Source organism: Trachypithecus francoisi, unplaced genomic scaffold (assembly GCF_009764315.1).
Source record: "Trachypithecus francoisi isolate TF-2019V2 unplaced genomic scaffold, Tfra_2.0 Lachesis_group11, whole genome shotgun sequence".
Lineage (NCBI taxonomy): Eukaryota > Metazoa > Chordata > Mammalia > Primates > Cercopithecidae > Trachypithecus > Trachypithecus francoisi.
This window is the reverse complement of record NW_022681456.1, coordinates 26,956,340-26,972,058: the sequence shown is the minus strand read 5'-3', so window position 1 is coordinate 26,972,058 and position 15,719 is coordinate 26,956,340. Positions and strand designations below refer to the sequence as shown.

General features: G+C 43.6%; 1 protein-coding gene across 13 annotated transcripts in view; it reads left to right on the top strand.

Moving 5' to 3' along the window:
• Positions 1-4,331: 4,331 nt before the first annotated feature.
• TCP11L2 (t-complex 11 like 2) overlaps positions 4,332-15,719 on the top strand; it is a 42,504-nt gene continuing 31,116 nt past the window's right edge. Inside the window, exons 1-6 of one of the 13 annotated variants that reach the window (XM_033220795.1) lie at positions 4,335-4,692; positions 5,838-5,976; positions 9,077-9,165; positions 10,730-10,876; positions 10,974-11,165; positions 14,247-14,382. In XM_033220795.1, coding sequence (XP_033076686.1) covers positions 11,009-11,165; positions 14,247-14,382 — 293 coding nt within the window. In that variant the 5' untranslated portion in view covers positions 4,335-4,692; positions 5,838-5,976; positions 9,077-9,165; positions 10,730-10,876; positions 10,974-11,008. The other 12 variants (XM_033220794.1, XM_033220791.1, XM_033220792.1 and 9 more) reach the window with 12 other exon arrangements.

The window sequence follows — 15,719 nt, the reverse complement described above, 5'->3', positions numbered from 1 at the left end:
CGATTGCCTAGATCTACCTTATCTTCCAAATAAAAGTATATAGAACAAAAAAATTTGCCTAAAAGGTGTGGTTAATTTTTTTTAATAGACCTTATTTTTAGAGCTCACAGTAGAACTGAGTAGGAGGTATGCAGTTAATTTTTGAACATTCAGGGCCTAATTCTCTAGTATGTGTATTAGCTAAATTCATTTTCTTCTTTTTGCTTTCTATTGTATTTTCCTCCTCACTGATTTTTGGCCTTTCTGTATCACCTGAAGATGGACAGGGGTGAGAAAAAAGTGGGATTCCTTTTAAAAAAAATTAATTTAATTTTTAGTTTTTAATTTTTTTTGAGACAAAATCTCGCTGTGTTGCCCAGGCTGGAGTGCAATGGTGCAATCTCAGCTCACTGCAACCTCCGCCTCCCAGGTTCAAGCAATTCTCCTGCCTCAGCCTCTCAAGTAGCTGGGATTACAGGTGTGTGCCACCATGCCCAACTAACTTTTTGTATTTTTAGTAGAGACAAGGTTTTGCCATGTTGGTCAGGCTGGTCTCAAACTCCTGACCTCAAGTGATCCTCCTGCCTCAGCCTCCCAAACTGCTGGGATTACAGGTGTGAACCACCATGCCCAGCCATTATTTTTGAGACTGAGTTTCACTCTTGTTGCCCAGGCTGGAGTGCAATGGCACAATCTCGGCTCACTGCAACTTCTGCCTCCAGGGTTCTAGTGATTTTCCTGCCTCAGCCTCCCAAGTAGTTGGGATTACAGGTATGCACCACCACGCCTGGCTAATTTTTTGTATTTAGTAGAGACGGGGTTTCACCATGTTGGTCAGACTGGTCTCGAACTCATGACTTCAGATGATCCACCCACCTCAGCCTCCCAAAGTGCTGAGATTACAGGCATGAGCCACCATGCCCGGCCCATCTTTTTGTTTTGTTTTGTTTTTTCAATTACAATGGACTCACATCTTACATGAGGGATTAGGCTCTTCAGGAAGACCATGAGGTCAAAGTGCAGTGAAAATTACTCTTGAAAATTTTTTAATGAGCCATAAGACCTAGGATACACCAAGTTTTTGTTGTTTTTGTTTGTTTGGGGCTATTTCTTTTCTTCCAGCATTGAAACAGACATAAGTTTCTTCAACTGAGCACTGGTTGAAATAATTGATCGGCACTTAGGGGCAGGAAAATAAGTGTCTTTAACCACTAGACTCATATTCTGTGTGGGGAGATCAGGACCAGTTATACAATTTGCCAGGTCCAGTGCAAAATGAAAATGCAAGGCCCCTCTTTCAAAAAGCACAATATTAAGAATCTCAACATAACAGCAGCAAAGTGTTAAACCAAGCACAGGGCTCTTCCAAGGGTGGGACCTTGTGCGACTGCCCAGACTGCACGCCCATGAAGCCAGCCATGGGAAAGAAGTTTGGAACATAATGAGAAGCTCAGAAACTCTGATCAACACAGGAAGAGAAGCCTCAAACTCCCATGGAGAGAAATAGGGGACAAGATCACTGGAAGTAATTCAGTTATTCTCTTGTGTTCCTCATATTCTGTCCTAGATGAGTCCCGTATAGCTAAATTTGCATTACATTAAATCAGTACAAGATGCAACTCCACTAGAAAAGTTATAAGGCTGAGAGGTTGCAAATCCAACTGTAAGTACATTTTTGGATTTTGGGCCATGATTTATTATAATTTAAAACTCAGATTTCAAATGTGTAAAAAGAAAATGAGTATTTCTATTTCTTCATCGAACAAAAATTTTGATCTGCCCTTACTTAGTCTTTTGCCAAGAGTGATAGACCACATTTGGTCTACCGTGTAATTTATAGGGAGAAAACAAACTGTATTCCTGTCAGTTCTCCAAGTGGTTCAAAAAAGGTAAGTTGGAAAAACTACGTGTAATAATATGTCTTCTTCAAATAAAATGCTACTTGTTTTACTTGCTAAAGAGGTTGCCTTTTCAGACTTTGGGTTTTTTGTTTGTTTGTTTGTTTTTTCTCAGAAAGTCATGAACATAACCTGAGCAGAGAAGATTTTATGTTATGACTGTCTGAGCCCTCTGAGCAACAATGTGATACAAGGCTCATTTTTGAGGGAACTGCTTTATATTTTACAGCACTCCATTTTTTCAGTGTTGTTTTTGTTTTGAAATAGAGTCTTGCTCTGTCGGCCAGGCTGGAGTGCAGTGGCGTGATCTTGGCTCACTGCAACCTCCACCTCCCAGGTTCAAACGATTCTCCTGCCTCAGCCTCTACAGTAGCTGGGATTACAGGCGCATGCCACCACACCCAGCTAATTTTTTGTATTTTTAGTAGAGACGGGATTTCACCATGTTAGCCAGGATGGTTCATCTCCTGATCTTGTGATCCACCCACCTTGGCCTCCCAAAGTGCTTGGATTACAGGCCTGAGCCACCGCACCTGGCCCAAAGTGCTTTTATACACAAGTCAGGCCAAGGGCAGTTGGTCAGGTAATTCACCAAAGGGTTTTCAGATAGCAAGTTATTGAACATTAAAGTAACAGAAGATAATATTTCCAGCATAATTTCTTATCTCAGCTTGGGTTTCTGATGTTACCCCCACCACTTCCACATCAAGGCTTGTACCCCAGCACATGTTGAAACTTGCTTTGACAAAAGCTGCTTCCTGGTGGCTTTGAGAGCTACGTATCTGAACTTTAAAAGAAGTGTCATGCCTAGGGTCAGGCAGCTGGTCACTCAGGTATAAGGGACAACTACCCTGACTCATGGTCACCTGCTCCAACTTATGTCATAGCACAAAACAATACTTAAATCCTTACAAAGCTAACAAAGGAAGTACTGTTGCCATGTGTCATTGTCACAGAGTTACCAGAAGTTTGGGGGATTTGGGTGTTCATCTTTCTATTGTGGAGTTTTTAAGGTGGTGATGGCAGTTGTGTGGTGGCTGTCATTTGGCAAGAATTGAAATTGGAGGCTTCTGTCATCCTGATTATTTATCCAACAAATGACATAAACAAGGGTATGTTTGTAGGGAAGAACTCCGGTGGGGACAGCACCTTCTATTTAATCTCTGAACCTGTATTATTAGGTTGTATATTTTAGGAGAAGAGAGGAAAGTGGCAAAAGGAGGCACAGATACAAATTTATACAGATCACCAGCTAAGTTTGGCCACAGTGGTTTGCCAAATAGTTTCAATAGCTAATACTTATTGAGTGCTTATTGTGTACCCAGCTAAGCACTTCACAAGCTTTATTTCACTTTATCCTCACAATAACCCAATGAAATAGCTATCATTGTTATCCCCAGAGACCACGATCTCATGATAGTGAATGTCAGAGCCAGGATTGGAACCACAGAGAAGTCTGTGTTGTAACTACTAAACAACTGACTTTCTACCCTGCTTTAAAATGTTGCCTGTTGTTTGTTGTTGTTGCTGTTGTTGTTGTTTTTGAACGGTGGTGGCCAATTTGCCTCCATAATCCAGACATAATTTCGGCACTAAACAGAAATACTTTAGTCTATACAAACTTCATGTAAGTAGTTCCTGCATAAAACTATTTCCCAAGTAATACAGCACCGATTTACACCTGGCAGAGGGCATGGTTTTGATGTGAGCAGTTGGGGGAAGCTTGTTTCTCTACACCCTCAAGCACGCCCACAGCAGGAGCTGAGCAGCAGGCCAGACGGCACAGAGCCCTCCTGGGACTGGTTATTTACATTAACCAAGGTCGAAATTTCTCCAGGAGATAGGTGCTGCCAAGAACCCCAGAGGAAGTAAGACGCTTTATCTTTTGCACGCACACCAAGTCTTCAGAAGGCCTGGAGGGGTGTGACTCCGAGGAGCTAATAGTCCCGTGCAGGTGCAAATCTGAACCGGTGTTTATGTGGAGGTGTAGACGCAACTGGAGATGACGCGGTTAGTCGCTGACGTCCGTGGGAAAGCCCAGCAGCAGCGTTGTTAGTTGGGTTGTCTCTGTAAGTGTGGACAGTGTTGTGGTGGGCACCCAGTTTGGATCGCCCCGTCTAGACAGGGGTGTACGGGCACTCAATGTTCCACGCGCGGCTGGGAGCTCGCGGTGCAGTCCACGCCGGTGCCCCCGAAAGCCCAGGGGATCCGTTCCGCGCTCCGCTGGAGGTTCGGCCGGCGGCTTCGCCCCGCCCCCAGAGCCCCTGCTTGGTCCCCCTACCCCGGCGCCCCCGCACGGCCCCGCCCCCAGTGCACCGTCAAGCCCCGCCCCCAACGCCCCGCGCTCCCGTCGGTGCGGCGGCCTCAGTTCCGTAAACACTGCTCTCCCCGCCCCCGGCAGCCCGGATCGCACCACTTGCCGGGCGGGGAGACCGTGCCGTCTCCCATCCGAAACACCCTCCCATCCGAGCTATCCTCAGCCTCTCTGGTTTAAACATGACGAAGACTGTTTCTCTAATAGGTTCAGTCTGTGAGCGCTCGGCTATCGGAGCCTGAAGGGCCCTGGATCCCCTTGCCCCGTCGCGCCGTCGTCCCCTCGCTCTCCGGTTTTGTGATGGCCGCGCCGTTGCTGCCTCCCTAGAGTCCCTCAGGGCCCTTTAAATACCGCGTTGCGGCGGGGACGCTGGGGTTAGGGGGGTTGTTGGACTGGTGAGTTTTCGAGGTGATAGTGCTGTGCTCGGTGAGGGGACGCCCAGAGAGCCCTCACGCGGGATCACTCCGTCGCCGTTCTCCTCTTGTCTACGTGCTGGACCCGGTGCGTATCCTTCACGGGGAAGGCGTTGCCGGCTCGGAGGTGACCGGCCGGGGCCAACGGAGGGGACACTGCTGCAGCCCGAAGGCTCCTCCGCCCTATCTCGGAACTCCATGCTGGGACGGCGGGGCAGGGGCCATCAAGCTCGTCTCCTAGTTCTTGTCTCACCACTCCACCTCCCCTTGTTTGACCTCGAACTGCCGTCCCGCGTGGGAGCGGGGAGCGGGGCACCGAGTGGCCGCCCCGCGTGTCGGGGTGGACACAGACTTCGGGTCCTGGAGGCCGCTTCGCCGCTGTTTAAATCCTGCTGGACAGGTACCAGCGGCATCCCGCCATCAGGCACCCCCTTCCCCCGCACCCCCCGGCCGGGCTGGAGTGGGGGAACTGAGCCAGGGTAGAGGCCGGGCGGGCCCGGCAGCGTGTGTTTGGAGCTTGTTGCCGTGGTTTCCCCGGCACTCCGCTCTGCCTCCACCGTCCCCTCCCCCAAGGGTTTGTTTTGACAGGAAACGTGGTGCTGCTGGAGGGGAGGGGCGGCCAGAGGACGTGGGCGAGGTCGTGCAGACTGCTGCTACGTCCCCTTGCCGGGACCTTTGGTTAAGAGGAAGAGGTGGAGAAATGCCGATTGGGCCTGGGCTGGAACGCTGAACCCTCAGGGGTTGCTTGTGCTTCCCAAAGCTGCTACTGTAGGTGGCACCAGTGGGGGTAATAGCAATGATTTAAGGTGGCACATGGATGAACATAGCTACTTGTTTTCGTTACTATTAAGAAAATCTGTTCCATTAAGTAAGCAGTTTCACAATGACAGAGTTTCCTTTTAAAATAAATACATTTAAATGCAAAAATCTAGCTAAGATAAAGAGACATGGTTAGTAAATTATAGTATAGGTAAGGAGGGAGATGTAGAAATAGTCATAAAGAGTGGTACTCAAATGACTGCAGTTTGGGAAAATCTTAGATGGTTGTCCTGCTACCTTAACTGTGAAGAAACTGAACAAGTTGTCCTTGTCCCCAGTGGACGTCTCAGCACCCATGGTCACCAGCCCAATCAGGGACCTTGCTCTTCTTACCTGCCAACGGATAATGAGTTTATCTCAGTGGTTCCCACTTGAGGAGGTTCCCTTCTGTGGTCCTTTTCCTCTCTTCTCTAGGGATTTCATGCATCACCCTGACAGCCAGTGGAAGTTGCCTGATTTGAAGAGGCCCAGGGCCGAAGATACCCAGTCATGTGTGGAAGCAGCTTCAATGCCATTTTGTCAGAGGTTGAGGGCCCCAGAGGGGGAAGCACAGGTATTAACAGAAAACAGACCAGCAAGTGTGGGAGGAGTGCTTTCAAATATGAAAAGTGCCTAGGAATCCTTCTCCCTGATGCTGTAATGCCATGTGTAACGTGAACATCTGCTTTGTAGACAGTGACTGACTTGTTGACTTTTATCTAGCTCTTTGTTGGTTCTAACTTGATGAAGACCAGTATTGTCTAGATGAATGGTGTAGGCCCCTATCCCTCTGCTCCATGGTTTTTGCTTTGCTGTGGATGAATAACTTTATTCTGCTCTATGGTTTTTGCTTTGCTGTGGATGAATAACGTTAGCGCTGCTATTTGAGACTGATTCTAAAGCAGCATTTTGCAGAAGATGGAAATTTTTCACATCATCTGCAACTTTTTTCTTCAGAGCCCAGACTTAGTCCTCTGACTCCCTTCCCTTTACTACACATATGCGAAGGATTGTCCTTGCATCTGACCTTGATCTGGTCTTAAAGGATGGTACCCACTAGATGTTTCTTGAAGTTTCTTTTTTGCATGAGCTAACCTTAACTGGATGGGTTCCATTCCTCAAGGCCCTGCTAGAGTGAATATTTCACTCCAAAATGTTTATGACTGTAAGCAGTTAACCTTTTTGCTAATGTGGGGTTTAGGGATTTTGTGGTGCATAAAGAATGGCTCCCTCCTAGAGGATTTTCTATCACTGTAGCGGGGTGGTGGTGAATTGTTTTGGGTGACGAACTCCTTCAGTGATGCCTTTCACAGAATGGCACTTGAGCAGCCATACCAGGATAAGATCAGCTTGCTACCACGTGTGCAAGGGTCCACATGGTGATGGGTAGATCGATTTGGCAGTGGGAGTGGAAAGAATGAGCAGCACACCAAATTTTCTCCAGCCATCCTGGAGTGGTAGAGAGCATGGGTTTCAGGGATCTGCTTCCTGGATTTGAGTTGTGCCTCTACACTGCTGTGAACCACTGGGCAAGTAATGCAACCTCTCTGGGCCTCAGGATCTTATGATAAAATTGGGATAATAATGATACCTTAGCTAACAAGGTTATAATGAGGATTCAAGGAGATAAAATACGTAAAGAACTTATCATAGAGCAGTTATTGATTGCTTATTATTGAGGTAGTAATAAGCACTCAGTGACTGTTAGCTGTAATTGTTATTATTTGCTACACGTGAGTTTCTTTAAGCTCCTGGAACTGTGGGTCTTTGCTAGTTTGAATTTTCGGTGTCTTGCAAATGCATTGAAGTAGGCACTGGGAATTGGAGAGGAGAGTCACAGCTTCCACCAGCAGCTTAAAGTCTAGTGGGAGACAGATATGCACACAAGTGTAGTACTGTAAGTGACTGCATAATGGGAATATGAGTAATGTGAGTGAGGCAGAAAAGAAGGAAAACTCAAGGTGTCTTATGAATAGGAGTGTGGCGTAATTAGTTCATGCAACTATATTCATTGAGCTCCTGCTCTAGCCCAGGCAGTGTTCTAAGCTCTAGCTGGCTCATTTAGATGCAGTGAGTGTAGCTATCAGGGAAGGTTACTTCGAAGTTGGTGACATTAAATTTCAAATCTGAATGACAACGGGGAACCAACTGCAAGGAGATCAGGGAGAGGAACATTTAAAGGGGAGAGAATAGCAGGTGTGAGTGCCCTGAAATAGGAAGTTTGGCGTGTCTGAGGAACCCAAAGAAGATCATGAGGGGTTAGTGGGAGAGCACTACAGAATGAGGTGGGCAGAGTTAAGATCACAGAGGGTCGTAAACCATGGCCCAGAGACTTAGGAAAAGGGAACCCACCTAGGGATGAACTCTTAAAAAGGATTATCTGTTTTGCCTCTTCTGGAGGGCTCTGGCCTATTTTCTGTTTTATTCTTTAGGCACTGTTCAAGAAGGACATCAGGACAAGTTTGAGTGTCTAGAAGAGTTCTTGTAATAGAGTGGTATTTAAGCTATCGCAGCGGCGGGCACAATCAAAATTTCAAAACTGCAAGAGGTTGGACTGTTCTGAATTTGAATCTTGAAGTTTCAGTTCAGCCCATCATCTTCTCTTTTAATCTTTTTTTTTTTGGAAATACTTTCAAACTTACAGATAAAGTTTTGAGAATAATACAAGGAATACCCTGTTGTGTACCTTTTACTCAGATGCACCTATTAACATTTTGCCCTATGTGCTTTATTATTTTTTCTCTTTCTCTTTCATTTGAATCATTTGAGAAAAAGTTGTATTATGTCATGGCCCTTTATTCCTAAATAGAAAAGCACAGTACATTTTAACTTCAGTATATTTAACATTGGACAATAGACAATAGATTCAAATATTGTTAACAGTGTTATTGATTGACCGATACTGTCCTTTACAGCATTTTTGCTTCAGTACTGGATCCACTTTAGGATCACCTATTGCACTCAGTTATCAAGTGTTTTTTTTTTTTTTTTTTTTCATCTGGAACATATTCTCAACCTTTCTTTGTTTTTTATGACATTACGTTTTCGGAACTTGTAACTTCTTTTGTAAGAATAAAATAATAGTTGACATCCGTCAGGCACTTACTAGGAGCTTAAGCACTTGACAGATACTATTTCAGTTAATCTTCACAACACTTCTACAAGGTGGATACTATTATTGTCTCCATTTTACAGATGGTAAGTTCTCTGTTTCTAGTCAGTAAATAATCAAGAGGTGCCAGGATTGAGAACCCAGTCCACCTAGCTCCAGAGGCAATGTTCTTAACGACTTCAGTGACGTGTATTATCATCAGTGTATCTTTGCAGTCCTGAACCAGTGCAGAACTATTTGCAGATAGAGTTGCTGCAGAAAGGAAATAAGGAAGTAAAGCTGGACACAAGCTGAGGAATCACAAGCAAATTAAAAACCAATCTCCTCTCTATCTATAGTGAAATACAGCACTGGCCCCTTCAAATCCTTGTACCTATTCACACCTCTTGAATGTCAGTAGTCTTACTACCATTCATTTATTCAACAATAAATATTTGAATGCTTGCTGCATTCCAGTGATTGGTCTCAGAAGAAATGACATAATATTGTATTTATTATCACAAAGTGATGGAATAATACAATAAAAATGTGAATATGACAGTACTTAATTTTCTTTGAATAGTGACCTGCTATCGTGTTGGAGGCTTTGCTTGGAGTCATCTTCAGTCTTTTCTGTTGACTTTACCTTTGACCACTGATTAAATTCTCCAGGTATGATGAGATGTGATGTTTCTGAAACGTTGTTTGATTTACTTGTGAGTTGCAGTGGCAAAAGTTAGGTAGATCTAAGTTTGCATAAGGCGTATTACCTTTCTTAAAGAAACAGCCTGGTTTCATAATCATCAGTCTAAGGGAGAATCCAAAATAGTTTTTAAAGTAGTCTAAATATCCTCAGTGCCTTTTGAATCAAGTAGCTTTGTCCCCAGGTGACTTACTTGGAAACTCAAGACCGAGAAAGGTAAGAGCAGGTATGAAGGAACTCACGGAAGAACATTCACACAGTGATGGGCCATTCACTCTTGGCTTTTGTCTGTCCAACAAGTGCCAAGAGTTCTGTTCCATGTTAACTACCAGCCTTGTTTGTCTGTTGAAGAACATGGTGTTATCCTGACCTAAAACTGTTCTTCCCTCCAGAGTGTTTAAGTCCTGAGGCAATGATATTAACAAGAAAAAGCAAATAATAGAAAACATTTGTATACTGTTTACTGTGTCAGTGACTGTTCCAAACACTCTGCATGTATTGAGTACCTGAAATCTCACACCAACCCTATGAATTAGATATTCTTCGTAAGCCTGTATGAGGAAACAGACAATTTTTTAATAGAGTAATAATGGACATTTTGGCTTCAAATGCAGGCTTCTGCTTGGATACACTAAGGCCCAGTTGTAATGTGGAGGCATATACCCACTAAACAAGAGTTTCTAAACATTTTGAAGCTTTTAAATTTTCCGTTGCAGCCCCTGTGTCAGGAACTCTACCTCCAGTGAATTGCTGGAAGACAGTATAGTTGCAAGTATAGTTACACATTATTAAGCATGCCTGGCAGAAGCACATTTAATTTCCCAGAACTTCTAGTGATGCCTCATGGAACTCTGGGTTTGGAGCATCTTATATTCCTAGCTGAGAGAAACCTTGTAACTGGCCCAACCTCTCAGAAAAGTGTGCATAAAGTCACACGGCACATTCATGACGAACCCAGGTCACAAACCCTGGACTCCTGACTCCCAATTATTTTAATCTTTGCACTTTTCTGCCTTGTTAAATACAATTAAGAAACCAAGTGTGCTATCCAGCTAAAGTAGAAAAATGAAATGGACAGTTAAAACTCTTAAGCTAGTTCATAAATTCTCATGGCTGGAAGCTCTTATTCACTTTCACTTGGAAAAGTAGCCAGAGCTCATTTGAGGCAACTGTAGTAGAGAAAAATTAAGAGCAGAGCATGCATAGCACAGTTGTTATATTACAGGGGAATAACTGGGGGAAAAAGAAACGACTTCAAGTGGAAACAAACTTGAAGATATTCAAATAAGAGCATGACAAGGAACTGGGAATTTTGACGTTTAATAAGATAGGCTTAAGCAGTAAATTCTCTGCTCTAGGGCTTGGGCTTTGGCAGTACCAGGCTGGTGAATGTGTCGTGATATCAGCTTGCAAATGTTCTGGTTGAAGCTTACCAAATGAGATTCAGGGATTCTGATTTAGCTGACACTGAATGAATACTTGTCATATACTTGGCACTGGTCGTGGACAAGACACAATCTCTGCTTTATTAAGGAGATTCAGAAGTAGCCATGGGAAGAAAATAACAAGGGACTAATATACAAGGAACTAAGTACTCACCTGGAGATGTAGGAGATGTGCTGCAGCCATCCCAAGAGGAGTGCTATTCACTTTGGCTAAAAGCAAGGCCTCCTGGAGAAGGTAGCATTTGCAAGAAATGCCATCAGTGGGACATCAAATGTTGGCAAAGAGAGAAAGCAAACTAGAACATTGATGCAGGGTCTCTTTGTTTGTGCAGGTGCTACCTTTTTACCCACACTTCAGTGACACACAATGCCCTTCAATGGCGAGAAGCAGTGTGTGGGAGAGGACCAGCCAAGCGATTCTGATTCTTCCCGGTTTTCCGAAAGCATGGCTTCGCTCAGTGACTATGAGTGCTCCAGGCAGAGCTTTACAAGTGACTCCTCCAGCAAATCCAGCTCTCCTGCTTGTGAGCCAATGGGGGAGCAGGGGTTGAGGGTGGCGGGGCTACTTCTAGATATGTGTTGGATTTGAAAACTCAGAAATACCTGAGAGCAACAGACTTCCCCTCCTTTCTAGATGCCCCAGAATAGCGCTGCAGAGGCACTGCAGCTTTCCTGGACACATTCTCAGACATAAATAGCCACTAAAGTTTACAACCTGCTGATTTTTATTTTGATCACTGCCTCCGATCTGCTTCGGTCTGACGATAAAGCAGGACTTCAACCTCGTCTGTCTTTTCTCCCAAATGGCAGAAAGCCATTCCTTGAGATTACTTCTTAGATCCCCGCTCAAGGATAAATTCAAATTGGTCTTTTCTGAGTATTCCTGATTTACACTGAAGGAAACTGGTCTTCATTGAAAGGTCAGGAAGGAAGTGAAATAATCTAAAGGGTTTCATGTTGATTTCAAAAAATATTGTGCAAATCACCCCAGGAAGGTACCCACAAGGAGAATTACTACATTAGGGGTGTGAGAAAGAGTTAAAAGAGAGGTCACAGCAAAAGGAGATATCGTTTTCCCGTTTTTGTGTGTAGAAACTAGAGATGTGTAAAGCAGATGTGTTTGCCTTTTTTTAAAATTGGCGCTTTATTTAGTAAGTATAACACCTTTAACTGGCAAAGCAAATGCAGGAAAAAGCAACTAATGTTTAATATGCTGAACTGTCCACTTCTTACAAATTGCTTCATTTGTATTTTAAATTTTTACATTTTTATTTTTTAAAACTTAGAAAATACGTAAGAATAGAGAAAAGAAAACATTGCCTGTGATATCACCCAAAGACGACAGCTGGCAGTGCTTTGCCGTATCTTTATCCTTCACATAGACATATGTGTGTATATGTGTGTGGACTCTTCTTGCTTAGTATTATAACTAAAACGTTTACTCATGATTACATGTTTTTGAAACACTGGTGTTATGAATACCTATTACTTCATCAAGTGAATATATGGTAAACTTAACCATTGATTCATCATTGGACATTTAGTTAGTTTCCTTTTTTTTTTTTTGCTGTTACAAATAGTGCTTTATGAACATCTTAGTTCATGAAGCCTTTCTGGAAAGTCTTTTGGATATCACTGGATTATTGGACCAAAGTATATAAACATTTTTAAGGAGAATCTTGAGTCAGACCTGGCAAAAGAAATTAACAGCAGCCACCCCAGGTTTCTGTGCCTTTTCTCACTCTTTATACTGTATGTGGGGTTGGTACATCTGACACCAGGGTACCTAGACATCCTGAAGAAGGGTTTTACCAATTCTGTGCATCACCTTTCTTTTCTTGCTCCTCTTTCCCTGATCCTCCTCATCTTTTCCTAAATATTAGGTAGCCAGGCGCAGTGGCTCACACCTGTAATCCCAGCACTTTGAGAGGCTGAGGCAGGCGAATCACCTGAGGTCAGGAGTTCAAGACCACCTGGCCAACATGGTAAAACCCCATCTCTACTAAAAATAAAAAATAAGCTGAGCATGGTGGCATGCACCTCTAGTCCCAGCTACTCGGGAGGCTGAGGCAGAAAAATCACTTGAACCTGGGAGGTGAAGGTTGCAGTGAGTCAAGATTGCACCATTGCACTCCAGCCTGGGTGACAGAGCAAGACCCCATCTTGGGAAAAAATAAAAAATTAGGTAGTAAAGTATTACCTGTCACTGCTGTTGTTTGACATTATGATTTTAGTTAAAAGAAGCTAAGATTTCCAACAGTGATTTTAAAAAGACATGATTTATTAGAATAGTTTCTTAGTATAATCTTTAGAAATAACTCAAATTCTTAATTTACTACTTCCTACTGAGAAGTACAATATCCGGCTTCTCAGATTTATTCTATTTTACTTTTAATTATGTAAATTTATTGAGTTCTTACTATTTTCTTTACTTAAATTATCTCATTCAGTCACCTCAGGCCAACCCTGTGAGGAGGAAGGCTATGCCTCAGTGAAATCCATTGATAAATACCAATTGGCAATACTTAGAGTGAACCTAAGCACTTATACTATACTGCCTATACATTTAAAAATTACAGTTTTTGGCCGGGTGCGGTGGCTCACACCTGTAATCCCAGCACTTTGGCCAAGGCAGGTGAATCATCTGAGGTCAGGAGTTCGAGACCAGCCTGGCCAACATGGCAAAACACCATCTCTAATAAAAATACAAAAATTAGCCAGGCGTGGTGACACGTGCCTGTAATCCAGCTACTCGAGAGGCTGAGGCAGGAGAATTGCTTGACCCCAGGAGGTGGAGGTTGCGGTGAGCTGAGATTGCACCACTGCACTCCAGCCTGGCAACAGAGTGAGACTCCATCTCAAATAAATAAATAAATAAATAAATATAGTTCTAAAAATCAGTTATTTCATATTGAGTCTACTTAATGAGACTTCTGAATTATAGAATAAAAATAATTTTATCAATTTCCTATATAATATATATAAGTGCAGGTTTCAATGGGCACTAAAAATGAGGTAATTTTTTTTCCCTCTTTGAGACAGAGTCTCCCTCTGTCGCCCAGGCTGGGGTGCAGTGGCGCAATCTCGGCTTACTACAAGCTCCGCCTCCTGGGTTCACGCCATTCTCCTGCCTCAGCCTCCCGAGTAGCTGGGACTACAGGCGCCCGCCACCACACCCAGCTGATATTTTTCTATTTTTAGTGGAGATGGGGTTTTACCGTGTTAGCCAGGATGGTCTCGATCTCCTGACCTCACGATCCGCCAGCCTCAGCCTCCCAAAGTGCTGTGATTACAGGCGTGAGCCACTGCACCCGGCCTGGTAATTTAATTTTTGAGAGTAACTTATAATGGGCCTATATTAATAAGATGGTCTCAGAAATATTTGAGACAATGTTATCAAATATGGTAACTGAACCTATTGAAAGAGTTCTTAAATTTTTGAAGCCTTTATTAAGTGAGGGAATTCACCTATTTTAATATATAGTCTCCTTATAAAACTCTCAAGTCTATACATTCTGATAAATTAAACCTTATCTGCATCAGGAGGCCTCGTTGGATGACAACTTTTCTTCCACAACATGAACTGCCTTTTTTTTTTCTTTCAGCAACAAGCCCTCCAAGAGTTGTAACATTTGACGAAGTGATGGCTGCAACAAGGAACTTATCAAACTTGACTCTTGCTCACGAGATTGCTGTAAATGAGAATTTTCAATTGAAACAAGAGGCCCTCCCAGAAAACAGGTAACCTGGGGACATTTGTTATACGTAAACTGTGCTGAAGATTGTGTGTGTGTGTGTGAGACAGAGAGAGAGAGAGACATACTCACACTGATTTCTGGAAGTTCTTGTATAATATCCTCAGGGGTAAACATTTAGTTCTAACAAGGTTCTTATACTTGTTTTCAAAAAATTCTGGCTGAGTGTGGTAGCTCACACCTGTAAACCCAGCACTTTGGGAGGTGGAGGCGGGAGGATTCCTTGAAGCCAGGAGTTTGAGACTGGCCTAGGCACCAAAGCAAGACCGCATCTCTACAAAAAATAAAAATAAAAATATTATCCGGCATGGTGGCGTGAGCCTGTAATTACAGCTACCCAAGAGAATGAGTCAAGAAGATCATTTGAGCCCAGGAGTTCAGGGACTGCAGTGAGCTCTCATCATGCCACTACACTCCAGCCTGGGTGACACAGCAAGACCCGGTCTCAAAAAAAAAAAAAAATCCTGTTTGTGACCAGCCTGGCCAACATGGTGAAACCTCATCTCTACTAAAAATACAAAAATTAGCCGGGCATGGTGGCGGGGCATCTGTAATCCCAGCTACTTGGGAGGCTGAGGCAGGAGAATTGCATGAACCCAGGAGTTGGAGGTTTCAGTGAGCCGAGATCGCACCACTGCACCACAGCCTGGGCGACGGAGTGAGACTCCATCTCAAAAAAAAAAAAAATTCCCCTAGGATACATATTACCTATAATCTTTAGAACTCAGTTCATATGTCACTTCCTGAGGGAAACTTCCTGAACCCCCTAGACTACAATTAATCCCTTTGCTAGAGACGCCTGTAGCCCTTGCTGCCTCCCTTTTGTTAAGAGGTCTTATAATTTTGTTTGATGTCCATCTTCCCCACTTGATTGAAATGCGTCATTTATGGAGGAGCTATGTCTGTATTGTTTATTGCTGTATCCTTATTGTCTAGCATAGTGCCGGACATACAGTATAGGCTCAAGAAATATTTGCAGATTGATTTATTGAAAACTGATATTCAGGTTCTGAAGAATAAATAAATGCACCTGAACGGTCAAAGTGTTAAAAGTAGGCAATCCAGAAATGTCTGGAGATGGGAGTCACAGCTGCAAGAGGCACTTCCTGGTTAACCTCGCCCTCAGACCTCTAGTTGGAGCCACCCCTTTGGATCCTACTTCAGCCTTTTTGGAGTCAGTGGCTCACAGGTTTCCTGGGACAAAGAGGAGAAGAGGCTTGAGACTATTATTACAGATCAATCATCTTTAGAAGCAAAGTTGGTTCATGGATTGAATTTTCAGCCTCGCAGTACCAATGATAAATCCTGAGGCATTCGATCAAT